The 27,805-nt window shown below is 38.5% G+C and overlaps 2 protein-coding genes across 2 annotated transcripts in view; one reads left to right on the forward strand and one right to left on the reverse strand.

The window, feature by feature from the left end:
* The window catches only part of KAT2B (lysine acetyltransferase 2B), a gene marked incomplete at its 5' end in the record, with an annotated part of 40,641 nt that extends 20,308 nt beyond the window's left edge, over window positions 1-20,333 (forward strand). Inside the window, 12 exons of the mRNA XM_033519225.1 lie at window positions 529-635; window positions 1,245-1,370; window positions 3,532-3,668; window positions 4,871-5,079; window positions 7,231-7,357; window positions 9,607-9,717; window positions 10,727-10,870; window positions 13,707-13,821; window positions 14,589-14,625; window positions 14,987-15,050; window positions 15,148-15,232; window positions 18,299-20,333. Coding sequence (XP_033375116.1) covers window positions 529-635; window positions 1,245-1,370; window positions 3,532-3,668; window positions 4,871-5,079; window positions 7,231-7,357; window positions 9,607-9,717; window positions 10,727-10,870; window positions 13,707-13,821; window positions 14,589-14,625; window positions 14,987-15,050; window positions 15,148-15,232; window positions 18,299-18,492 — 1,456 coding nt within the window. The remainder of the gene's footprint in view (window positions 1-528; window positions 636-1,244; window positions 1,371-3,531; window positions 3,669-4,870; window positions 5,080-7,230; window positions 7,358-9,606; window positions 9,718-10,726; window positions 10,871-13,706; window positions 13,822-14,588; window positions 14,626-14,986; window positions 15,051-15,147; window positions 15,233-18,298) is intronic.
* Window positions 20,334-22,034: 1,701 nt separating this feature from the next.
* SGO1 (shugoshin 1) lies at window positions 22,035-26,932 on the reverse strand. The gene is given in 10 exon segments (XM_015618581.3): window positions 22,035-22,467; window positions 22,469-22,561; window positions 22,798-22,972; window positions 23,162-24,010; window positions 24,507-24,640; window positions 24,788-24,852; window positions 25,309-25,413; window positions 25,852-26,048; window positions 26,132-26,274; window positions 26,446-26,932. Coding segments are annotated over 9 exon segments (1,794 nt in total). The 5' UTR covers window positions 26,268-26,274; window positions 26,446-26,932; the 3' UTR covers window positions 22,035-22,427.
* Window positions 26,933-27,805: the final 873 nt, after the last annotated feature.

Raw genomic sequence — 27,805 nt, forward strand, 5'->3', positions numbered from 1 at the left:
GTAAGGTTAAAAATACTGTTATGCAAGCACAAACATGGCAATTAGATGTTACAGTAGGACACTTAAAGGAATGAAAATATCTTTCTAAGAGCATTGTTAGTAACACTGGGATTTTATCAAAGGCAGATAGCAAATGCATCTGCAAAATACTGGTTTATCAAAACAGACATATTTTGCCATCATTGTATAACATCAGTCAACTCATAGCTTTCTCATTAGTGGAGTTTTGCTCTGTAAAAGTAGTTTGTAACTGTCTTTTTCTGCACTTGCAAATTAGATAACTATAGCTTGTAATCAGAGGCAAGGGTTTCTAAATGAAAGCACTCTACTGAATTGTGGTTCTTCATGTCTACTCTGGCGTGTGATTTTTGCATGTGTGGTTTTTTTTTTTAATAGCATTGGCCAACAGCATTTTCTTACTGACTTAGTAAATGTTTTTAATTTAAAAACATTGCAAGTGTATATTTTGAAAAAGAACCTGTTTGGAATGATCTCATTAATTGATATTTTGCCTTGTTTCGTGCCTAGGTTTCTCTCTATGCTGGAAGAAGAAGTGTACAGCCAGAATTCTCCCATTTGGGATCAGGATTTCATGGTGTCTAGTTCCCGAACTGGCCAGCTGGGAATCCAGACAGGTAATTTGCATTTAGTGATTGGTAGCACAAATGAAAACTGCATGAAACTGCATGTTTAGGACTAATGTGGGTTATATATATATATATATATATATATATATATATATTAGAGAGAGAGAGAGAGAGGTGTTAGTCTGTGACCTTTTAAAAGTTTCATTATTTTAATTGGTGAAACAACTTCTCCCTTGATTGAATTTGACTTGTCCAACCAGTCTTAGAGCACTGTAAATTGGACAGATGAAGCTGAATGATGAGATTTTGCTTTTCAATAGAGCCTTACAAAAAACCTTTTCATGAAGCTGAATGCCAGCAGGCTTGGCAGGTATGTGAGGGATGTTTGTTTTCTTAGCTTCTGCTTAGCACTGAGAACTAATAAAGCCTGATGTTTGCAATCCCTGTTATCCAGCAGTCCCTTCTTAGGTAGAATTTAGTTTAGAAAAATACACTGAGATAAAGCTTTAATGTCTGTATTTGTGAACTGGTGGCAGTGCTCTGTTGCACAGTGTTCACTGTTACTTTTTGGGTGGTGGGGGTCCATCTTTGTGACAGTCTTTCCAGAATGGGTTCCGTGACCTGATTTTTTTGTGCTTGTTTTTTATGTCGTTGCAGTTATCAGTCCACCTCCTGTTGCAAAATCTGTTGCATACAGTGCAAGTCCTTCATCTCTGGAGCAGTCCAACAGTGGGAACATGAGTCCAGCTTGTAAAGTTTCTTCTGCCCTTGACCCAAACTTAGGTAATGGAGAAGGAGCCTCACCTTTTGACTTATGTTGATCTTATCAGTAGTTGCAGTATATGGTAACCTTTGTCTTCACTCTACACGAACAAACTTGAGGTGTTTCTGATGAAAGATTTGCACACGCATACTTTTTCTCCACTACAGTAAAGTTTAACTTACAGAAATGGCAGCTGTATTTGCAAAAAAAATCAATTGGTTTGTTTAAATTCATTTAAAATGGGGAAAGGTATGTTGGTGTCAGAGGTTTTTGAAAATACGTTTTCTTGGAGTATATCTATTATAAGCCGTGAGGAGAGGTTTCATTTAAATAATGGCAGAGTAGCAGGGGCCATCACATTTGGGTATTTTAATCTTTCAAGGTAGTGAAAATGCATACATTTAAACAGTGAATTAAAACACAGACACTCCAGCCAGGTTAAATTTAAAACCTGAATGAGGTTAGGTAAAAAAAAACAAAACAAACAAAAACCTTGCAAGAAAAAAAGTTGGTGATGCATGAATTCTCCTAAAAATCATTTTTCAAACACCTCAGGATTAATGAGCCTGTCAAGAGAGGTTGCTAGGTCAGAGAGATGATCCCAAGCTTATGTAAAGTGAGTCCTCAAGGAAGGAGAAAAACCAAAACCAAAGTGAATTTTTAGTCTCAGTATTCAGTACAGAAAAACTTGGGGTGGCTCCTAAACTGCAGTTTTCTGTAAGGTAATTTCTCAGGTTGTCCCTCAGAAGTGGCAATGAGTAGGGAGTAGGATGATGAGTGGATAATCCTGAGCATGCAGCTGGATCTCTATTACTGTACCTCAGCTAGTCCTTGGTGGACTGTTCTTTTATGAATTTAACTAGTTTCTTGTGCTATATAATGCATGTGTCTCTGCAGTCAGTTGGGCAGCTAATAATTAACTTGGTATATTTTGATTTGGAAATCTTACATAGAGTTTCAAATATCTATGACATACATATGTATGTATATTTATCTGTATGTGCTGCTGGTTTACAGAAGAGGTGAAAGAAATATATTATGGGTACTGTCTTGGTTTGAAAACACAGGTGTCTCCTAAGGAAGGCAGGAGCCTTCCTTGAAATGGAAAATGTAAACTCTTTCTTTCTGAATGATTATAATTTTGAAATTAAGGGACTCTTAGGCAAAGATACAGGATTAGGAATAAAAGTTCTTTACCAGTACATGTAAATTTAAAAAAAACCCAAAAACCTACAACTTAATAGGAAAATTAAAATAAAATGCAGCAGTACAAAAAACCACTGACCGAGTCAGAATACAACCTGACACCCTGTTGGTCAGGGTGTTGGTGGCAGTCTCATTAAGTGGTGGCTGCAGCTCTCCTGGAGTGACAGATGTGGTTCTGTTGAAGCAGTGATCCTGTAGAAGGGTGTGGTTTTCTTCTGAAGGTCCAGTGGTGGTGTAGATGGGTGCAATCTTCCTCTGGGAATCCAGTGCAGAAAGACTGACTGCAGTGTTCCAGTCTCAGATTATATCCAGGTAGGAATGCGTGGCTCCTCCCCCTGGGTGGAGCATCTCACAAAGGGATGATGTAATTTTATCAGTCATGCAGTGAGACTCAATGGCCCATTTACAGTAGATATCCCTTTGGAGGGAGGATGGGTCATGGAAGAGATAAAGAACACTGCCTCACCTGGTTTTAACAGATGGTAATAGAATACATACTTTTGGTTACATCTTGTATTGCAACCTAAGACAGATACTTAGTTCCAGTGAATCCTAAAAGAGGGATTTCATGTTATCCATAAATAAGTGCTGCAATTTGTATATTGAGTACTGACCTTCCAAACCAGCTGCACAGAGGTTCCATGCACAGGATTTTGAAACAAAAAGAGAAAGCAAATAGTTTAAAACTGAGTTTACAGAGGTGTAGAGGAAGGAGAGGTACATTTTTCCTGCTTCATGCTAACACCCCAGTGCAAAGTGAAAATTGAGAAGTGGTATTTTTCAGATTTCATTTATTTCTCTTTCTCTTTGTCTATGGAGATTAAAAAAAAAACCCAAAAACCAAAAAAACCCAGACCAGATAACCCAACCTCAAACTTGTCATATAAGCTACAGAATATGACAGAAGTGCTAGACTTCATAGTGCTAGTCTGTGACAGTTTGGTTATTTCTAATTTTCGAAGTTTTGTTTTATAGGGGAAAAGAGAAAAAATAATGAGCCCTATTCTCTGGAGGATTCTAAAAGACCAAGGGTTGTAGGAGATATCCCTATTGAGTTAATCAACGAAGTAATGTCAACAATTACAGATCCTGCAGCAATGCTTGGGCCAGAGGTGAGATACAGACTCGGTGTTGGGTATGGTCTGTTTGTAAGTGGCCTGTTTGTAGTGAATGTTCCACATGGATAGAATGTGATAACCTAAGACAAGACAAATAGACTTTGAAAGAGTATGATTAGGTGAACAAAAAATACTGCTGAATGGGGTTCAAGAATTGCAGCAGAATGAAAGATCCGAAATTAAAACTTCTCTCTGGTGCAGAAACTGATCTAAACAGTTATTTGCTGTCTTCCCCAGTTGCTCTTTTTTTCGGCTGGAAGAGAAAAACAAACAGAAATGCAGAATTGTGCCATGTACAGAATTGCACTTTTTTTTCTTTGGCTGGCTTTTCCTCCTTCTGTTCTCTCTGCCAGGCTATGTTTTGCCAGCAGCACATTTGCCAAGATTTAGTTAGACACTGCTGAAGAATTGGAACCACCTACATTTCTTATTCAAACTATGTACTGTGACTGATGGCTCTGCATATTACAAATGCTGTGCCAGCCTGGCTGTTGGGGCTGGCAGTGACTTGAAACCCAGCAGCCAAACTTTGCTCAAAAAAGTAAACAGTATGTGCATACAGAGATGGTTTGGCATTGTAAAATTATCTTGAAAAGAATAAGTTAAATAAATTTTCTGTATTAATTTAATCTGCATTTAGATATATAGATGCAATTGCTAGATATGTAACAGCAAATTCTGTGGGAATTAAATTTTTTTTTTAGGGTCTTTCAGTAGTGGCAGAGATACTGGAAAGCACTAATAAAATAAAAAAGAAGATGACTTTTCCTGCACCACCATTAAAATGTGTGATTTGCAGTATGTAGGCAATTCCACAATTCATGCCCAAGCTGGCTAAGACTAAAGAGAATATGAAGACTTAGTGGAGTAGGCTTCAACTGGATGAGGGCTATCCCTCAGGAGGTTTTGGAATTTTTGAGTCATAACCATTTTTATCTAAATCTATATCAATAGAAATCTGTTATTATCTAAATCTGTATCAATACAAAATCAGATAGGCCTTTGTAGACTGTAGTGTAGACTTACATCAGGTTTATTTGATGGTGTTCCTTCTGCAAAGGTACATTACAAAGGAAGTCATGGGCAGTTCTTTTGGAAAAAGAGAGAGGGTTTAATTTGTTTGTTCATTAAGGATGTTCTGTCAGAGGATGTGAAATCTGAAAACTGTGATTTTGTTACTCTTTTGTGAGGTACAGACCAACTTTCTCTCGGCACACTCGGCCCGGGACGAGGCAGCGAGGCTGGAGGAGCGCAGGGGGGTGATTGAATTCCATGTGGTTGGCAACTCCCTGAACCAGAAGCCCAACAAGAAGATCATGATGTGGCTGGTTGGTTTGCAGAATGTGTTCTCCCATCAGCTGCCTCGAATGCCGAAGGAATACATCACCCGCTTGGTCTTTGATCCGTGGGTATCCTTGGAGAGGGGGCTGGCGTGTGAGGCAGAGGGAGTCTGGTGCTGTTTGCAGCAGAGGTGGGGTGGAGAGCAGCTCTGCCTGTGCTACACTTTTGCCATCTTTTCAAGCTCTCATGACTCCTGGTCAATATAATTGGATTGTACCCTAATGCCATCTTGGTGGCTGTATTAATAATAAGTTTCTTGTGGGACTGTGGTGGGTTGACATCGGCTGGATGCCAGATTCCCACAAAACCTGTTTTATTGCTCCCCTCCTCAGCTGGACAGGGGAGAGAAAGTACAAAGTTCTCAGATAGAAGGGCAGGGAGTCATCGCTCATTGATAAGTATCGCAGGCAAAAGAGACTCAACTTGGGGAAATAAGTTTAATTTTTACAAATCAGATCAGAATAGGATAATGAGAAAATAAAAACTACATTTTAAAATACCTTTGCCCCATGTCTCCCTTCTTCCCAAGCTTAGCTTCATGATTCTCTTCCTTCTCCCCCAAGCAGTGCTGGGGGATGGAGGCTGCAGTCAGTTCCCATGTGCTGTATGCTGCTTCTTCCTCCATAGGGAAGGACTTCACACACTCTCTCCGTGCCCCAGTGTGGGGTCCCTCCCACAACAGACAGTTCTCCATGAACTTCTCCAACATGGGTCCTTCCCACAGGCTGCAGTTCTTCATGAACTGCTCCAGCAGTTTAACCTTCCATGGTACACGATGGGGAGCCTCGTGTCCCTCTGCAGCCTGTGAAGGAGCCCCATGCCGGAGCAGGTGGTGAAGGCAGGCTGTGGCCCTGTGGGAAGCCCACCCTGGAGCAGGTTCCTGGCAGATCCTGTAGCCCTATGAAGAGAGTTTCCCACACTACCTGCTAGAGCAGCTTTGCTGGCAGGACTTGTGGCCCTATGGAAAGGGACCTGTGCTAATGCAGTTCCTGAAGGAACCCATGGGAGGGACCCCATGGTAGAGCAGGGGAAGAACAACTCTGCCTGCAGAGGAAACTGTGACACAGATAAGATGTAGTGAGCTGACCATTCCACATCCCCCTGTGCTGCTTGGGAGAGAAGGTAGAGAATTGGGAAGGAGAAGGGGAAAGGTAGTTTTAGGATTTGTTTTACTTTCCATCATCCTGCTCAGATTTTGTTCAGTAATAAATTTAACTGATTTCCCCAAGTCAAGTCTGTTTGGCCTGTGGTGGTAATTGTTATCTCTCCCTGCTCTTATCTCAACTCATGAGCCTTTCATTACATTTTGTCTCCCCTGTCCAGCTGAGAAGAGGAATGACAGAGCAGCTTTGGAGGGCACCTGGCATCCAGCCAGGGTGAAACCACTACAAAAGCTCAACCTACTGCATTGCTGCTGTCATTCCACAAGTAAAATGCACTGAAATAAGTACAAGACTAAAAGAATATATAATGTGTATAAAATCTTCTTAAATGGTGGCACATACAATGTAACTTCAATATACATCATCTGTATATTAACTATATGATTTATATGCTACTGTGTATTGAATAATCTAAAGAAAAGTGCACTGTTTTCACACCTTGAGGATTATACTAAAATTCCTTAAAAGGAACATAAGAGTTGAGATTGCACCTTGTTACATCTTTTCTGGCAGCCACTATAAGTGCAAGAGAAATGGATATTTATTCTGGTCTTGATTCTCAGAGGAGTGGGTGATCAGAAATAAGAAATGTCCTCTCTTACTTCATCAGCTGCATTTGATACTGATAACTTAACTATCGAGAGTGCATGCAAGCAAACAGGAATCCATTAGAAAGGACTTGCTCTCCTGTAACTCCATTAATTTCCAATTTACTCAGGATAAAACCATCCTGAGAACTGTGCAATGGTGTAACTATCAGCAGTGGATTCAATGAAGGCAATACAACTTTTATTTTTCAGACATTACCCGAGTATCTCAGAGTACTTGGCAAGGCCAAAAGCTTGCTTTATTTATGATGATGACCTTTATGGTATACTGAAAGCATGATATTAAAGTAACAACTCTTCTGTAGATACCAGTGGCTAACTTAGGAGTTACAATTGCATTATCATCATGGAAAGAACTGAATCAAGTTTCTGAAAAAAGGAAGGTTAATAGCACTTTATGTACTATGTACATGAATTAAGTGGCTGTTATTTTTGTCTGCTCAGGAAACATAAAACCCTTGCATTAATAAAAGATGGTCGTGTTATCGGTGGTATCTGTTTCCGGATGTTCCCCTCCCAAGGATTTACAGAGATTGTTTTCTGTGCTGTGACTTCCAATGAGCAAGTCAAGGTAAAAAGAATTCTATATTATAAGTGTTTTTAAAGTGGATTTGAGTCCCATTCACCTTCTGCCATGTGCCCCTAATATTTTTAGTCGTGTTGAATATACTGCTGAGTTTCCAGACAGAAACAGATTTTGAAACATACAGCAGTTATGAATTTAATACACAAAAACCAAATTAAAAAGTGCAGATTTATAATTATCATCACAGTTCTAGGATTACCTGTATTTATTTTTCTCAGCAGAGCAGTAGCCTGCCATTCTTGGACTTTTCATGCCTCTTTTCCCAGTAGCTGTGTCTTTGTGTAGTGTAACATCTCATGGTTGACTGAAATACATATTGCTTGTGTGGGGCAGTAATTTGTGTTCAGTCACTTTGTGACTTTTCATGACTTTAATCTAAATGAGATATAATAAAAAATTGGGCTTTTTTACTAGGTTTTTTTTTACGAGGTTTTACATCTCAAAATAAGCACAGGGTCTATTCTGTACACTCTTCTTTGACTTAATGCCACAAAATTTTATCAGAATGTTGACAATTGGCATCTGTGCTGAAAGAATGCAGAGCACTATGAATACATGAGATTCCTCCAGCTTTTCCAGCTACTATAGGTTGATCTAACTCCCACCATTTGGTTCACTGTTTTGCCTTTAGATGGTGCTGTAGCTTCATGATTTTTAGTTCAAGTAGCAAGAGCTGAGATGTAGGTTAATTCAGAGTGTGTAACAGTTATAACATACACAAATTGTACACCCTGGTGCAAAAGAGTAACACAGTGGGATTGAAAGTCTGTAACAACCACTAATATCAGGTTATATTTGATTTTATTCAACCCTGGTGTTAGAAAGGATCTTTTCACTACATTAAGCAGTGACCTGTCAGCATTAAGAGTAATTTAGCAAATACAAACCCTAACAGAATATGCGTAAGTTGTGCTTAACTGCGCTACACAGGTGAGGCTGCCAAAGGTGTGTCGTGATTTTCTAGGAATAATCTTTCACAGTAATAGAGCAGATAATTCTGACCCATCAGATTGACTCCAGGGCTGTGTAACACACTATTTATTCTTTCATCCTCTGTGTGCTTCGCTATATCAGTTGAGTGTTTCTGAAAATTTGCCTTCCCACCTTTCTTTCTGAGTAAGCTGACCATGTCAACAGATAACTGAGAAAAAAAAAGTTCACACATGGGTGACCTGCCTAGTCTTAGGAAAAATAAATTCCTATTTTAATTCAGTTTGAGGCTTGAGTAAAAAAATATAGGAATAGTTTTCCCTTACAAATTGAATTGTTTTTTAGGTAGTTTGGTCCCCTGTTACAAAATAATTTTAAGTTTTACTGGATGTGGCTTAGTTTCCTAAATGGCAATTGCCATATTTGGGGCTATTAAAATGTAAATAAAATCAGAAGTTTGTATTTTCTAATTTATTTTTCTGACTTTATTACATCAGTAAAAATCTTCCCAGTTTTCAAGAACAGAGTACTACAAAGAAATCCATGTATGTTTCTCTAAGTGTCCTGTTAGTCTGCATGATGAGAAAGTTGGAACATATGCAGGAACAAAACATTATTATGGGCTTTCCTATCTACTTTATATTTCTTCATATCACAGCAGGAGGGGATGACTATGGCTTACTTGTCAGTGTGAATAAATGCAACCTTTTGTTTACTTTGGGGCTAAATTTAAATGGAAATCATGCCTGTGTGCAGTCAGAAGGTGCAGCTATTTATTTGATTGTGGACTCAATAATTTTCTGCTCCTTATTATGCCAATTGTTCACTGTTCCTTTTTATGCTTTGTGATAAGTTTAGATAATAAATCTTTTGAGGCAGAGACGGTTTTGCTACAGGTGCACAGAACACTGGAATAATTTCAATATTGCTACTGCTTTGTAGTTTTAATGTGATATGGCTCAGAAAGGATGCTCTATTGTTACAGCATGTGCAGTTTTGTTACTGGTGTAGTATGTGATTTTAATGGTTGATATCCAATTTAAAAGAGGAACAAAAAAAAAAATAAATGGTGGGCACTTTGAATTACAACTTCCATGCTGGGTCACAAAGATACTCCTTCAAGGCTCAAAAGAGTTTGCTCTTGAGTGTGCAACACCAAGTTAATTAAGAGAATATCTTTGAAACAGGATCTAGAGGAAAGACTGCATTTTGAAAAATTGTGTGATAACCCTGGGTCCACAGGTTCTGGTATGTGCAGGCCCTAAAGGCTTTGTCATGACTTTTTCCTCATATGTTTCACACAGGGTTATGGGACTCACCTAATGAACCATCTGAAGGAGTACCACATCAAACACAACATTCTCAACTTTCTCACATATGCAGATGAATATGCTATTGGCTATTTCAAGAAACAAGTAAGTTCATTGCAAGAAATTACTTCTTGCAGGAAGTTTTATATCTAGCAGTGATGAACTAAGTAACTAGGCATGACAAAGTAATTGGATAAAATGCATAGTGCAATTTTACATGTATATTTTTTATCTGTAAAATGTGCTCTGTGTTCATCTTGTGCAATGTTTTTAGCTTCTAATACATTTTTCTTTGATAGAATCACCTGAATATAAGTATATGGTATAGTCTATAATTATCTAGTCTAAGAACTAGTAAAGTGTCAGTTCCTTCACTGATTCTATAAGAAGTATAAAGAAGGTCTAAGTATACCTGTGACAGACTAAAACTTACCTGACCTGCACTTAGCAGCTCCTCCTGATTTGAAGCATGAAGGTTCAAAATCAGGAAAGATGGCAATGTCTATTCTGTCAATTAGATTTGATAAACACATGTCAACTATCTGGTCAGCAAAATGGAGTCAGATTTTTCTCAGAGGTGTGCAGCATTAGGCAGTGAAGATGACCTGGATAGTGGGAAATTGCGACTAGGTAGAAGGGAGATTTTTTTTCCTTTCCTGTCCTGAGGGTAGTGAAATACTGGAAAATGTTGCCTAGGGAGATGGTGAAATCTCTGTCCTTTTTCAGTCTTTAAGACTGGTGACAACCTAGATCAGCCAGATATGATGAGACCTGTTCTGAGCTGAGATGGCGCTAGATGACCTCCCCAAGTTCCTTCCAACCTGTTCTATGGTTCTGTATATAAAACTGATACAATTAACTCTTAACACATTCAAAATGAATACAATCTCCTGTATAGTCCTTCTTAGCAGTTGACTGTTTTTTTATCAAGTGCCTCCCATGAGAAGGTTTCTGCAACATTGAATTGTGCTCTGTAACTATTGTTGTATTTTTTGTTTTTTAGCATTATGATGAATTTGGCTCTAAATCCTCATTCATTTCAGTTAAAACAAATCTAAAAGGAAAATGGCATGATGACAATATAATTTTTTTTCTTTCTTTCTTTCTTTGTCAGGGTTTCTCCAAAGATATTAAAGTACCAAAAGCAAAATATGTTGGCTACATCAAGGATTATGAGGGTGCCACATTAATGGGATGTGAATTAAATCCAAGGATCCCCTACACCGAATTTTCTGTCATCATCAAAAAGCAAAAAGAGGTGAGAGTTTAAATGAAATGTTTAATGTTACCCTCTATTCAGATGTTTAGAAGCAGTTCAGTGGGTGCCAGGTTAGCTGTCTGCTTTGGTGCTTAAATTTGAATGCATACTTTTATTAGTTAGAATAATCCCTTCATTCAAGCCCCAGTGCCAAAATTTTGTAGTTGAAACATCAAATTCTAATTGACTTAACAAGAACAAGACTCTTAAAGTACTGGTATTTTGAGGAGTAATTCGCAGTTCAATTTTGTGGTAGTTAACTAAGCAAAATCTTGTGAGATTGTTTTTTTTATGGCTTTGTCAGTTCCTTTCCTCCCATATCAGTAGTGTTCATTAGAGCTACATTTAAATGGAGTGTTTGTGTTGCATGTCCTGTTTTATTTGAAAAATAGAAGATTCTTTTTTTCTGCTATTTTTTAAATATAAAAATCAAGGGTGAACTGTCTTAATTTCCAGTCTTTGTATTTTATGTGGGATGTTCTTTATTTAGTTCTTAATAATATTCTGTATAATAAGGCAGTTTATTAGCAAAATAATTATGATGTTTCCACTTGTGCTTAAATATCTTCCTTGTTTTTTAAAGAAATAGAAATTATAATTTGTTCTTTCAAGATTGTTCAAACCTGACCCTTTATTTTGTTAAAATGCTTCTTTATGGAACAATCATTTTTCTTCCAGAAGAATGATTTGGCCTGTGATTGGAGAGGGAAAGACACTATCTGATGGTTTTACATTTAATTTATGAGGTTTTTTAACTTTACTTATTGGGAAAGTTTTCATAAGTCCATACAACAGGGACCGTAAGTTTTTCCCCTTTCATTTCTGAAAGGAGGAAAATTTCTTTCATTTCTTGGCTGCATTACCCTTCAGATTCCAGGCTGCTGCTGGACATGCCAGCTGTCCCTTAGGGATGGGATGTTGTCAGTGTGGATAGTGGATGTGTCTGTTGTAGCCTGTTACATCTCAGACATGCCTAATTGCAGTAGTACAGTTCTAGGCCCAAACCATCAACATGACATGCCACTCCTGAAAACCTGTTAGTTTTCAAAATTTTGCCTCTGGGATTGCTTTATTAGCTTTCTTCACTGTTTTATTTGTTAGGGTGTCCACATTATTCTAAAGAACTTGGAGACACTCCTCTTGTAGATAAAGAGCCTTGGTCCTCCAGACATCTCATATCTAAAATTATTAGGAAGAAAGCTGCTGTTATGCACTGCTCTGTACTATTGATCTTCTCTGAGAATGATTACATACAGCTTTGGAACTGCATTTTAGGATTGCCTGCCTAACATTAAAAACACCCATCAGGCCTTTTTATTCTTATATTATAAGAATATATATATTTATTATATTATTATTATAAGTTATATATTATATATTATTATAATATATAACTTATTTTATTATAAGTTTAGAAATAGCCCTCACAGTCTGCAGCTTCATGAAGAGTGTTTGCTTCTCTGTGGATATCAAAGGCAGTGAAAACGCTACCTGGACATAAAAATAATTTTGGGTCTTGACAGTTTGTATTATGTACCAATTTTCTTGAATCCTGCTGTTTCCCAGCACTAGATATCAGGCATTTCAGGATCTGTACTTTTTAAAGTGAAATTTTTCATGGGGTCTAAACTTTTATTTAAAGAACTGGAGTATATGCCTATGGCTGCTAAGATCATATCACCTGATACTCTACCAGTAGCTTGTTTACAGTCATTCTAAAAAATATAACAAGTCCTTCTATGCAAAGTTTTGTGACCTCCTGACTTGTGAGTAATCACTGATTGAACAGCTTGCTTTAATCAGGAAGAGACACTAGTTCCTAAATTATAAGAAGGGCTTAAGTTAGATTTAATAGTTAGTTTGAAATTATTTTTGTATTATGCTGGAATCTGGCCATAGTGCTGTTGTATACTGTATTCCTCTTAACATTTCTAAGCTCTTTTGAAAGTCTGCTTTTATATTTTTCTCTTCTTTGAGAGGAAATACTATGTATGAGGGAGTGAAGGTCCTTAAAAATGAAAATATGTCAATTTTTATTATTTCAAATGAAAATATTCTATCATACTGTTGGTCTGCATGGCTGCACATTTGTTTACTCCAAGTTATGAAGTTTTGAAAGTCACATATCCAGGACAAACAAACTTTAGATAAGTATCTAAGTGGGTATCAAGAGAACCAAAGCAAATTGCTTAGAGTTTGAGGTAATAAGATTGCAAAGTAAAAGAGGGTATACCTAGGAGTGGGAAAAGCCTTTCCCTAGCATTTACAAAGAGAGTAGAATTTTTGTTCTGAAGAGTGGCATCATTCTGGCATCCTCCAGAGAAAATCTTTCATGAGAGTATCTTTGATTAATACATAAGCAACTCCTACAGATAGATATATGGAGTCTTTGAAGTGAATGGGTTGTTTCTAAAATTTTGGAATATGAGCATATATGTTCATGCATGCATTCAATATGTGCCTTGAAATTTTTGACCAGCTGTGCTGAAGAATTTCAGAAGCTCCAGCTGTTAAAATTTTATAGCCAGTTCTCAAACCTTCTTTCAGAAAATTTCCTTCTCTGCCTCTGCTCCTGTCTTCCCAAGAGCTGTGCAGCTTGTGATCAGTAGAGCCAGCAATGATTCTTTTTTTTGCTAGATTTGTGCCAAAATAGCTGAGAGACTTAACTTCATTTGCAGAATCGGTATTTGGTCAGGTAGCTCAGCCCAGCTTCATGGAAAAGGACTGCAAGGTTAGGAAGTGAGAATGTTTCTGTTCATCACAGTTTTGCATTAATCTTCTGGGTTACTTTACACCAAATAAATTATTCTTTGTTTTCTCTGCTGCTTTATTACAGATCATTAAAAAGCTCATAGAAAGGAAGCAAGCTCAAATAAGAAAAGTTTATCCTGGCCTTTCTTGCTTCAAAGATGGAGTACGGCAGATTCCTATAGAAAGCATTCCTGGAATTAGTATGTATCAATCTCTTTTAATGTAGAACAGAAGCAGAATAGTCCAAGAAAGATCCAAGACTAGAAATACCAACGTAGTCACATAGTTCTTTTTGATTAGAATGTAATTGTTTTGGTCTGCTGATTTGATTTCTGTGAAGATTGTTGTGTTTCCATTACAACTGCTGTCCTTGAAATTTCCCCAAGGCATCCCAGGCTGATCCTCTTTAATGTATGTGTGTATAATTTTACTTATATGTGATCCCTCTTTGATTTGTATCACAGTGTAGGCGGCAGTTTCCCCCTGGCACCATTTTAATGCACTGCACTCCTGAACAACAACGATTTCTATGCTAGGCATGAACTTACAGGACAAAAAAAAAAAAAAAGTATCATATTTTGGGTGACTTTTGGGTGACTTTTTTTCAGCTATGCTTTTCTGCAATTTATTCTTTGTCCCTGAGGAATCAGATAGGATAACTTTGTCATGATTATTCTTTACAGGGGTGGGTTGCAGTAAAATATGTATTGAATTATTGAAAAGAAGCATGTTTCATATAGAAATATTTTAGAATCTTTTCAGCAGTCTGGAGGAAGATGCATGTACAAAATTGAATGGAGCTGTGGGCTAGATGGTTATATTATTTATTAGGAGTAGCTTTTATTAAAACAAATGCATTTTACTGCAGTAGTGCTGAAATGGCTTTTCTTCTTTGAGTTGCAATAACTCAGTTAATGTTTTGACTTACTGTAGTTCCTATATAATATCTCATGTTGTTGGTGTACAGGAGAGACTGGCTGGAAACCAAGTGGAAAAGAAAGAGGGTAAGTGCTACAGAAAGTAAAATGTTGAAGCAGTTGGGATATTCCTTTGAGAAAAGTCTTTAAACAATATCACTTGATATTTCCTTCCATCCGCTGGAAATCAAATAATCTGCAAGAGATAAGTTCTGAAGTGTCTTTTTTGGTGGTATTTTTTTTTTTATTTTTTTATTGTGGGCAAGTATGGTTTTGGTAGTGGGGTTCTTTTTTAAGGATTTTTGTTTGGGTTTGTTTGCTTGTTTTAAAATTTACTTCTTCCATAAAATTCTTGAAACTTTGGAGTTGCTTTTAGGTAAGATGCAAATTGTAGGAACAAAGATAAGGGACTCAAACTAATGTTTTTGTATTCATGTTTTCCTTCAAGTAAGGAGGCCAAGGATCCAGATCAACTTTACAGCACATTAAAAACCATCCTGCAGCAAGTGAAGGTGAGTTCCAGTTCTAGTTTACTTTCTGTAAAGATTTTTAAATTATTTCCAATATCTAGTTTCCATATTAGATACCTTACTTTTTTCTTTACCAAAGAGCCATCAAAGCGCTTGGCCCTTCATGGAACCCGTGAAGAGAACAGAAGCTCCTGGATATTATGAAGTTATAAGGTTTCCCATGGGTAATGCCATTAACATTTTTTAAGTAGAGTTTAAAAATCATTATAGCTGCAGACATAGCAGATAAATTTTAATCTGATTGTTTTATGGTAAAAGATACGTGTTACTTGCAGCTGAATACCTTGCAGCTCTGAAGTGTCAAGGGTGTGATGCTGTCATTTGAAATTGATGAGTGCTCTGTGACCTTTGTGAAACATGCATGGTGTACTTATCTGAAACCTTAGTGTGCCCTAGAGAACCCTAACAGGCTCCTAAATGGTGCAGTCAGCTAGAAGCTTTTAGGACTGAGCTGGTGTAGGTGAGTTGCAGGGATATGTTCTTGTGTGTGGTTAACTGGTCATTGCAGATCCTACTCATATGTTAAAAACCTGAAGGCAAACTTTCAGAAACACCTGAGCGTTTGAGTTGCTTTGAAATACAGATTTAAGATTTCTAAGTCACATAGAGAAAACATTTTCAAAGGTCACAGGGTTTTCTCACTAAGTCTTAACACTTTGCTCCAATTTAATTTTAGGAAAATGCTTCATGCAACTGATTCTAAGCTAACTTTTATCTTTGTCATTTAGATCTGCCACAGTTGTCTGAGGTGTTATATTTATTTGTTTATTTATTTTCACTTATAAGTAACACAGCTATTGTTTATGTAGGATTGCTTGCAAAGGGAAGTACACAACTGCTAATAATGTTTTTCTTTTGACTGCTTCTTTTATGACCCAGCTTTTGACTTCTGGGACATATAATTTCAATGATAATTCAGTGATACTCTGAATGGATGCTTGATTTGTGCTGCACCAGATTTAAAACTGAACTCTGGCTCACCTCTATCATTCTGATTCCAGTTTCTGAACCCTTTAATATTGTTACAAAAGGAAATACAGGTTCATGGCAGGCTACTAGCCATCAGTTTCTCAGAGAATAAAAGTAATTGTTCATGTTGCTTTGCATAGAATCCAAGCCCATGTATATCGATTTAGTTTAATTATTTTTTTTATATTCAATTTATCATTCCCAAAGAGCAGATGTACATATACTTTATAAACCAATTGCTGGCTTCATGTATCCCCAACACAAATTTATTTTCTACCAATGAAGAAAAAGGATGTGAATCCTGTTCTGTGGCAGAGTTTTCTCTATCTGCTATTCTGAGCAGATCTAGCTCAGAAATCTGTTTAATCTGAGCAGTGGTTACAAATAAATTACCTGAGGAGAAACTCCAAGTAGGAATGTTGTCTGTCCTTTCATTGTTCAGGTGTGTTACACTAGAGGCAGGGGCAGCAGTTTACTTTGAGGATTAAGCTGAGGTCGGTGGTTTAGTTTTGCTTTGGTTTTTTTTCAGCTAAGGTACCCAGCATGAGTAAACTGTGCCTTGATTCGTGATTAACTTCAGATTTCTTTGTGCTCTCCCTGTCAGCATATTGATACTGTAAAAAGTTTCTCAGACAAGATATAACAGTTGCCTTTATGTTTGTGTACAGACTAAATTGTAGTTTTTGAGAGGTATGGCTGTAAATTTTTTTTACTACCTCCTGAAGTCAGTTCTCATGTATAAATGCTTTTTAACCCCTGTTTTAAGTGCTCTTCAGGTAATCTATCAAGCAATACCCTTTAGATTTCTTTTTTCCCCTTTTCAACTGCCATTCAAAAGCTGTATGGCTGAGTGACAGATGGAACCAAACTTTCACTGTACTTAAGAGGAGAACAGCTTAACTCTTTAGCCAGGCAACATTTGCTTTAGGGTGAGCTGAGCAGCCTTCTCAGATGGGTGCTATAATTAGTCTATGGATATCTAGTTTAGGCATTGGCACCTGAATTTCAGACTTAATAGAAACTGAATGAGCCTTTACTTTCATAAAATATTGTGCAAAACTAGGGACTGGCAATTTCTGTACCATTGGAAAAAGTATTTGAGAGCATCCCTCAAACTTTCCTTAAATAATCCCATCTTGTCAATTTGACAGGGTTTCCTCTCTTTTAATAAATTCAAATCTCCCTTAAAAAAAACCAAACCCACTCCCTAAAACCTCCCAAACCATTACCAAAATGAAAATAAAACCATATTTTCAAATCTGAAGTTAAAAAGTTTAATTCCTTTGCATTGGAGGTCTTTGGTCTCTGTTGTCCTTGCAATAGTCATTGACATTAAGTCTTCTTCGTTTCAGCTGCTTCTGTTACAGTTTCACAAAGGTGCTGCTGATGCCTGGCTCAAACATTGCTAAAAAAATAGTTGTTAGAGCATCTGAGGTGAGAAAAGCCAAGGCATCCAGCACACCTCCCACTACTTCTATTCCTGTACTCACTCCTAGAACACTTGTAATATAGACAGAATTTTTAAATGCCTGATGAGAATTACTGGGAAAGCAACTATGTGGAGAACACTGAGATGATTTACATATTTTATGGATGACTGATTTTAGTATAAAGGAGAACACTCCTTAAAGAATGTTCTGTAAGTAAATGTTTTGCATGATGCTCTGAAAGCAGGGGAGATCAGTTCTCACATGATTCTTAAAAAGGATACACAACTATAAACTCTGAAGAGGTAATAAAAATATATGTAGAGCGTAGAACAAATTTAATCTTTTCTTTCAGAGCTGCAATTCCTGCTTGTAGTGTAGACCAATGTATCTTCTCTGCTCTGTTTGCACAGCAGTAAGGATTTTAGATTAACATACATGTTTTGTGATGTTTGAATTCTTTGCCCATATACTCTTAAGGCTTCCTCCAGCAGAGCTGAGAACAGGTTGTCTCAGGACAATCAGAAGAGTGTTAGGGACATCTACTACCCACAGAAAACTCAGAGCTCTGAGAACAGAACAAAAAAAGCTTTAATGTTTTAAGGAATTAAAAATAAACTCTACATAAATTCATTCTCACAGTGAAATATTGCTTAGTTCCAGCAGCTTAGTTGCTTTTGAAACTGAAATACGGACCATGCCTTAGATGAAGGCAATTTCCATTCCAAATCCTAGCCTTGCCTGCTCATGTTAAATGGCAAATCGGTCTGAAGGGATATTGCACACAAAACATATTTGAATCCAACGCTGTTCATATATTTTTCTTCTGTGCAGATCTCAAAACAATGAGTGAGCGACTCAAGAACAGGTACTACGTGTCTAAGAAATTATTCATGGCAGACTTGCAGCGAGTCTTTACAAACTGCAGAGAGTACAACCCCCCCGAGAGTGAATACTACAAATGTGCCAATATACTGGAGAAATTCTTCTACACAAAAATTAAAGAAGCTGGATTAATTGACAAGTGACACTGTCTTTTTTACAACCAAATAGTGTGCCTATGTTATGGACAGGGAAAGCCGTTCTATATCTGAGTTGTGGGACTTTCAAGAAACTTCTGTTTAATACTTAGCACTTTTAAAAACCCTTTTAGTTTTGCAAACATGTATTATAATGAAGTTACAAAAATTATTTTATTAAAATGCTTTATAATGTATTTAATTACGGAATATTTCTTTTGTGTGCCGATTACCTTATGTTCCTAATAAGTTTATCAGCTACAGCCTCAGAAACCCCACAAACCTGGGGGAAGTTGCACATGTTTGGGAAGATGGAGAAAATTCCCAGACAACAGATGTTATAGCTTACCTAATGTTATAGCTTACCTAATGCAGTACCTATTTGATAAAGTTTTATTATTTTTTCCAGTAAAAAAGAAAATTGTAAGGGAAAACAACAGGTGTGGGGGGGTTCTGAAACATTTGTTTCTTTGTAGAATCTTTTTATAAGATATTATTTTTTAAAAGAAACACTCAGCTGGTTGAGAAGCTGTGAGAGAAGAGTAGTCAGTTCTGGAAAAGGACTGCCTGTGATCTTTGATAGATGCAAGTTTTTCTATTCATTTTCAGTTTTGATAAATATTTTACCTGCAAATTGTAATCTCATAACCACTCTTTAAAAAAAAAAAAAAAAAGGAAAAAAAAAGGAAAAGAAAAAAATCTGGCTATATGCATAATGTCATAGTGACTTGGCTTATGCAGGACATAAGTACCCAAAATAACTTTGGAAAATAACTTTGGAGACTACTTTGCATCTACTAGACAATTTTAATTGGCTTAGTAGAGTTAAGGTTTTATGCACCTCATGATCCACCCTACTTACTACTCCTCACTGCTAAATTCTTTAGATTGTTCAGCAGAAATAAGACTATTGTACCCAAAGGAAGACAACATAGGACAGCTTCGAGCTTAGATACTTGGCTCTGTGGTAAACTGGATTTTCTACCAAGCTTTATTGTAAATGCTTATTAACTGTGATTATTTAGACCCAGGAACATATTAACATTTTACAGCTTTTAGTATATCTTCAAAAAGAACACACACTCATATATACATATAATATATATACATTTTGCTGCTTACACTACATTTAAGAGGTACACCTAAATCCTTAATGGAGATCAGTGCAGGCCAAAAAGCTGTCCCTTGACATTTTCTAATTAGAGTTTGTAAGGTATAACTGCTTTTGTGAAAAACAGATTAAACTTTCATTCTTGGTGTTTTATATTTACAGATGTTACACTGGTAAAATTCAAGTTATGAGACTGGGAAAACCAATCCTGTGATGTGTCAAAGAATCTATTCCTGCAAAATGCCTGTGCAGTGTTAGATCACAGGTCAATTCAGCAAGGAGATGTCAGGAACTATCTAGAAGTAGTAAACGTGGTACCCAAGGTATTCAAAATGTTAATGCTGGACTTGCCATTGTGTTTTGTATGAATTTAGTCTGACCTACATTGGGATCTATAACAAGGGTACAGTGAGTACTTTTTCTTTAATAGCCAGAACAGGATGCTATAAACCTGTTTTGTAGATTGGGCCTACAGATGCACCTGTTAAGCTTGGTAACCTGTGAATTTTTGTTATTTTCAGAGTAGATTTTCTTATAGTCTTTCAATCAGATTGTCTCTTCTATATTGAAACGTGTTTTCTAATTTAAGAATTAATATTTTCATAGATACTGTGCAATAAAGTTATGGTAGGATATGTGGTTTTGCAAATGCTTTAACAGCTGATGAACTTTACATTTGTCAAATTAATATATTGTACTGGTACAGAATAGTTTTAAATTATATATGTACAAAACCCTACTTACTTTGGTCTCTCTTTTTTTTCATTACTTGGTACTTGTGACACAAACATACATACTGAAGCACTTTCACAAGCAAGCACAGTGAAGCTACAGGAGTGCTGTCAGTGCCTCTTCCAGGTAGGACAGAAAATACATGAAATGGCCTCTGAGTTCATGATGGGCTGGGCTGAGCTGTGATCAGTCCAAGTATCATTCCCAGCTTTATGGTAACTGAGATACCATGCTGTTGACTTAGCTGTCCAAAGTTTTGATTATGCTATTTGCCAGTATTTGCCTTCAAGAGTCCTTTACTCACAATACATAATATATGTAAGCAGCAAACTACAATCCAGGTTGAGCTTGTACCATCATCATATGGTCAGTTATGATCACATCAACAAAATCTGCACCTGTCCAATATGTGACAGATAATTAGAATAGGAAGAGATTTTTCTTTCCCCCCATCCACTTAGATTTGCTCCTGTGAAGGTGTTCTGTTCTGAGGGTAACAACAGTAGCCAAGAGCTGTTTTACCAAACACTTCTAGTGAAAGCAGCTGACATCAAGAAAGACTGCTTTCCATCACTTCAATTTTTCAAACTTGCTTAATCCAGTAAGAAAAAAACCACCCAGACCAACCACCACACCCTGCCTTGGGCTGCTCTGCAATCACCCTGTTCTTCTTTCCCTGATAAAGGGAAATCTGCTGTTGGAGATTTGTTTCATGAAAGAGTACCTGAGGTTCACAGAATACCCTCAAGGATCATTAAGTGCATCTCTTGCATGAATGGCTGAGACAGGGATTGGACCCACACCCCTGGCATTATTAGCACCAGGCTCTAACCAATATAGTTCAACCACTCTGCTCAAATTGCCATAGTACTAGAATCCCAGACTGAGATGGTGAGGGCCTATGACTAGAATTTTGGGATACAAAGGTAAAGTTTCCATTTAAGCATCCAAAGGCTGTGTTGTGAACCATGATTTTCAAATATGCAGTAGCTACAGCTAGTATTATTTTTGAAAGCCATAGAAGAAGCTACAAGTAAAATAATAATTAGCAGTTTTATTACAGAAAGGGAGAGATCTTGCACCTAGTGAAGTGGGACAGGCAGTCTTACAAAGGAAAGGAAGAACGAGTAGTTTTTGTTTTTTCCCTGTTAGGTGTTTGGAATGTACCTTTTCTTTGGGTATTCACAAACCCATTAATACTTAAGTGTGTCTCAAACAAAGCAAAAGTAGTTTGAGTGGTGGACAGTTTGTAACACTGTTCTCATATGTAGCCTAGTGTGGCACCAAATAGCACAAGTGCAGATGTGGCACCTCTTCCTCTGGGAAAGTCACTGGTCAAAGCTGGGACCTTTTCATAATTTTTATAAACTTTATAAATTTATAAACTTAATAATTTTTTATAAACTGCTATGAATGTCCCACAAGAGTTGGGACCTAAGAGGAGCCTCTTCCACCAATCTTCATGAGAAGGTCGCTTTGTTTCTGTCTGGTTAATTCTAAATTGCACTCAATACCAGCTAAGCCTAAATTGATGCTTTTGAGAGCTGCAGCTACAGAATCAAATTGGAGCGGCTAAGCTGCTTCTGAACTGCTTATGCCACCACAGAAGATGGGGACAGAGTACACAGACCTGTAATACCCACTGCTGACATTAGTACCCTTGAGGCAACCATGGAAACTGCCAAAAGATCACCAACCCACTCCAAGCTGTTTCCAAAGACTAAGACGTTTATTACAATATTCAACATGAAACTACCATCACATGAACAAGATCTATATAAACACTTATTAAAAATACCTCCTGCCAAAAACATTTGAAGTGCCTAAAAGTTCACCCAGATAATGACATTCGCCATCTTATCCATCAGAGATTTCTCATATACTCCCAGATCCACTCAAAAAGAGCTTAAATAGAATCACTTTAGTTATAAAAGTAATCAATCATTAAAAATAAGGCACTAGAATAAATCCAGGCACCCTTAATGTGATACCCTTAATACTAGACACACAACTTATTCACATATTTAACATACTGTGCAACAAAATATTTCATCCAGGAAATTGCTTTCTTCATGGCAGAAGCATGGTTTTGCTGAAAATCTCAAAGACAACTAACCAATTTCTCATTGTATTTTTTCAGTCTTATGAGAATGTCGTTTAGCGTCTTTTTTCACCTTGAAAATTGGAGAACACAGGAACATTGTATCTGTAAATGGATCTCCTCTCCTCAGTTTCCTGTTTGAAAAAAAATAAAGGCAAAACTAAGTTCTGTTCCCTACATCACTTAAAACAATAACTTTAGCTAGTAAGTTCCATTTCAGATGTATTAGGCTGTATTACTAACTCTAGACTTCTTTGAATGAGCTCTTTTGTTAACATCTTATTTTCAAGATCTATATAAGCCTTTCAAATCCCTCTGTTGGATGGAATATCATGAACTTTTTATCAAACTGGAAAGTAAAGACACCTACCCTGCAATACTTGGTTCTTTGTAGTTCACAGTAACAGTACAGCTTCGCCGCTTGCGTTTTGGAGACTCAAGTCCTTCACCTTCAGGGACAATTTCTGCATTCCCAGTGCTGGGGAGCACTGCAGCTGTATTGGTAACATCACAGAGATGCCCACGAGATGGCTCAGAAGGCTGCCCTGTGAAGAAATTAGGGACAGTTCAGTTAATTCAGGTAAGCAAGCTTAAAAGAAAAATCTAACCATTCTTAAAACAAAACTATGTAGTTGCCATTAAAAAAAACCCCTAAAATAAAAAAGCCTAAATCTCCTAAACAATGTTATCTTTCAAGGAGACAAAACCACTTACAGAACACTTTCTATACTTACTAATAGACTTATTACTTGATTTGTTGTTTTCAGTCTCTTCTTCATGACAGAGCTTCTGCTCACGCTGTGCCAAGCATCTTTTAGATCTTGGCCTTGGATGGATTGATGGCATAGGGTCCTCATCCACTGAACTTTGCCTTTTCTTTGATTTACTCTTGTAAGGCTCATAGAGGCTGTCATCTGAGTCACCTGCAGTACTGCTTGACTCAATGGTACTGGTTTCAGTTGAGTCTTCTTTATCCTCCTCTTCAGTATCGCTATTGCTCTCCTTGTTTTGTCGAAAAGGTGTAAGATGGACACTCTCTTCCAAATGAAAGTCATAAGCATCACTGATGTCACCCAAGAAATTCAGGTTTTCTTTAGAAGCTTCTTTACTCAGTTTTCTTGGTCTTTGTTGGGAACTAAGTGGCCATTCCTGTTTTCCTTTCTGGCGCTTTTCTTTCTTTCGTTTCTTTTTTTTGTTTTTACACTCTGGTTGTTTAAGATCAGAATTACGTTTTAATTTGAACTGTGTAGTTTCAGTATTTTTCTGCCTCAACTCTGCCAGCTCTGAATGGACCTTGCTTTCATTCAAGTGAGGAACAGCTGCACTTATATTTTCTGTAGCACACTCCTCTAGACCTTCCTCAAGCCTAATTTCACTCTGTTCAGAAAGTTCTTCTACTGAATCAGGTGTTTCTAAATGGTCCAAGACATGAGTACACATTACATCAAGGTTCCTTATCTTTGAAAAGTGACGTCTGGTGGATACATTTTTTGGTAACATCCTACCAAGTCCAAACTTTACACTTGAAGAAACATTTTCCAGCTCTGGCTCTGTGTTGTTCAGATGAAAATCAGATGGCTGTCCTTGTAATTAAAGAGAAAATGTCATATTAAAGCCAAACAGAAAAACCATGTTAAGATTTTGTACAAAAATTCTAAATGTATCAAAAATTCAGACTATTCTTTGGATTTTCTTCATAGATTTTTATAAACTAGGGTTTGGCAATTGAGATAAGCTCTGTTTAAAACAGCTTTCATGCAGAAAGCATGTTAACAAGGTTTTATTGATTTCATAAATGCTAGTGACTGCCTAAAGGTAATTTTACTTGGTTGAACTGCCTGGTAGATAATGAAACTGGACTGCAGGTATAGAGAACATAAAGCAGTTTCAAATTCCTCCCCATTTTTCTGGGCATCTTCATTCAAACATTTTACTACTGGACAGCATTAATATTTCTCTTTTTTGACAATAAGCCAGAAGTTGTCAGTTCTTTCAAAAGCAGCAATTAGTTAAACTTGTACTCACACATTGTTTTCCAAATTCAAAATAGAGCAATGTCTGATACTTTGATTTAGTTACCTTTGCTTGGAATTATTTTGGTAAAGGAAATGTCACTGTCAGATGCTTTCTCTGGCAAAGAATTTCTGTCACCATCAGCTTCCATCTCACTTGGAAGTACAGGACTATCTTGAAGAACACACTTTAGAGGTTCTCTAGAGAAAATACCAAAGATAGCATTTACTGAACAGCAATAAAGTTTATTACAAGGAAATTTTTTGTTATAGTGGGTTTCTTCCCTTTTTCCAGTCAGAAAATTAAACTTCCTGTAACATACACAGTCATTAATCAATGATACTTACATTGAATGTATTGGTCCTGTGACACTGCAACTGTTTCCAGGACCTGAAGAAAGCACTCTTTGATTCTGTCAACAAAATAAATCTTACTGTGATTAACTGGCTGAAACAAGCTTGCACCATCTACAAATTTCAGATGACAGCCAAGTTACCCAAGGAAGGACCAAAGAAGCCCGTGACTCTTTCTTTCTGTCTGGCTAATGCCAGCTGCCGTGGGTGTTAGCCAGGCACCTTCTCAGCCTCTGCACATCAGCACATTCATCACCAGCCCAACCTTACAGCAAGTGGACAGGGGAAGGTACCCCAGAAAATCAGGGTGCCCCAAACACTGCCTAGCAGAGCCTCAGTCCCACTTATAACCTGACACACCCCCACAGTGTGCACCCCTAGGATACTGGGAACTGTGGGACTAGTCCTTCCCCTGAACTAGGGCACAGATCTAAAAATCTGTGTGTACCTATGGTGGAAGGAGCAAAGGCAATCAGTAACAGAAGTCCTGCTCCTCAAGAGGAAAAGGCACTTACCATGTCTATGGAACACAAATTCTTTGCTGTGCCAAGAGCAGTGACTGAGTCCAGTAAACTCTGAGAGACTTTGGAAATTATCTCGTTCAAGGCTGACAGTGAATTCTAATGGACAAAGGAAGGACAGTAACACTGTTACTATCATAGTCTAGTATCAACTACAAACCTATCAGCATTATGAGATAACTAAAATCGGATAAAACCTCTGTCAGGTGCCTTCACATGTGATAAACCCCCTAGAAAATTCACATAAGATAGACTTTATTTTTTTTTTTAAATTAAAATTTTTAAGATCTTATGTTTACTCTTTCTTATTTTAAGTAAATGAGAAAGAGTAGTGAGAAAAAAAGTTCAATTCCAGGTGTCAAGGTATCCAAACCTTGACACCTACTTAGGTATCATACTAAGGTGAAAAAAGCCCTGTTGAACATACTCAAGTTAATGTTTTATGAAACATTTAAGATCATAAAGATATCTACCAATGGATTGGTACAGACTCTGATGTTAAGCTTCACCAGCTCATATAGTTATTATTAAAAATACCTCCATGTGTCCTTGTTCTTGCTGGAACCTGTGATTTCTTTGCAAGACAAGCATCTGAGCCTTCAAAGTGTAATAATCTTTCTTTAGCTGAAGAATTGTAGCTTCAGCTTCCCTCAGTTTGAGCTTCTGTTCTTGCAAGGACAGAGCCAGATCTCTGTTGTTTGCTTGAATGATCTTCATTTTGTTGGATTTGTTGGCTGCAACACAACAGTGAGTGTTTCAAAGGGGATTAAAAAGAAAACAAATAAATTATAGATCCTAAAATATTCAATCATCTTACTTGCTCTTCTGGCCTTTACGGTGGAGAACTGGGTAGGTTTACCCAGCCTTGACAACTTCTGAGCTCTTTTCTCTCTCATACGTTGTTTTATATCACTCAGACTGTCTTTGAAGGACTTCCTCGAGTAGTCTGCCATCTTCTGCCTTTAAAAGTAGAAAGGGTGAACCCATGAAGCCGGGGTTACACCACGCCCCCCAAAGAAAAGGCGCTGGGACAGACGCGTAGAGCTCGGGGCACTTTTAGCGGAGGCACACACACAGCAGACACCCGCAACCACGAAAAGCCACGCAGCTTTTCCTGAGGTCCATTCTTACCAGAGATGCTGCGGCGTGGCCGCGGCGCGTTGGCTGAACTGCAAAACTCCCCGCGCCCGAAGCAGGTCCAGGAAGCGCTTTAAACACCGGGGCCGGAGCCAAGAGCTCGGCTGGGCCCTCCCGAGGCACCGGCAGCCGGCCCCCTGCTCCTCGAACCCTGCAGGCACAGCGTTCCAACACCCCGCACCGGCCGGCCGAACCTCCTCGGAAGGGCGAGCACAGAGCCGAGCACCTCTCCCCTACCGGCCGCGGCCGCTCGAGCCCCTGCCGGAGGCGGGAGGGTCCGCACGGATCCGGGCGCAGCAGCAGCAGCAGCAACGGCGGCGGCGGCGCGGATTTTCTCTCGTCCCGCAGCTCGGTGCCCCCCCTCTCCGCACACCCGGTTCCTTGTCTCGCCGCGGCCCAGCTGTGCCCGCTCAGCTCCGGCCGCACCCGGGAGGCGCAGGAGCGGCCGCTGGGCCCCGCGAGGCGGCACCCGCGCGCCTGCCGCCGCCACGCGCCGTTCAAACGCCGCCGCCGCCTCCCATTGGCGCGTCCCGAGCCAAACGTCACACCGCGAGAGCCGCGCGCACCGCGCCCGGCCCCGCCCACCCCGGCATCGCCTCAGCAACCGCGGGGCAGCGGCGGGGCGGGGTTAAATGGCAGGGCCGGGTTAAATGGCAGGGCCGGGAGATTAAATTTCTGATCTGCGCTGCTTTGTTTTCAGTAGACGCTTCTTGCAGCAGTAGCAGGATGGGCATTTCACACTCTAAATTGCGCTGTGAGAGTTACTCACGGCCAGGCCGTGAAGCGCAGGACAAGCGTGAGAGGAAAGTGAATGTCTTTACAAACGATTTGAGGGGTGGAGGTAACGTCTTGAAATGTCTTGATGTCTCTGCTAATACTGGGTAGCAGGTTTGTCGCAGAGCCCAGACAGCTTGGCTTGTGAAACAGACAAGGGTCTGCACAGCCTGAGTTTCTGAGCTTTGGGGTAAAATAGCAGGTTCAAGAGGGGAATATGTGCTTGGCTGTTCAGGAAGGCTGTACCTTCCTGGTACCTCAGCAGTGGGGAAAGGAAGAGGGCAACATGCGCCCGGGAGTTCGGGATCTTAACCCTAATCTATGCCCTCCAAAACCTCGATTGAGAAAACCCCGCGGGTGTGTGTCACAGTGGAATCTCCGTTTATTCCAATAAAGTTGCAGGACTCTGTCTCCTTTTCGGACATAAGCCTCTCTGCGTTTGTGGGTTTTCCTGACAAGTGTGAGGGAACTTACATCTTCTGTGTGCATATATGCATCTTGACCACGGCGTACTGAACCTTGATTAACCACTGAGAGAAATGGGAGGAAAAAAACCCCGAACAGCGAAACGATGTCTTAT

Source organism: Parus major, chromosome 2, assembly GCF_001522545.3.
Source record: "Parus major isolate Abel chromosome 2, Parus_major1.1, whole genome shotgun sequence".
Classification (NCBI taxonomy): Eukaryota; Metazoa; Chordata; class Aves; order Passeriformes; family Paridae; genus Parus; species Parus major.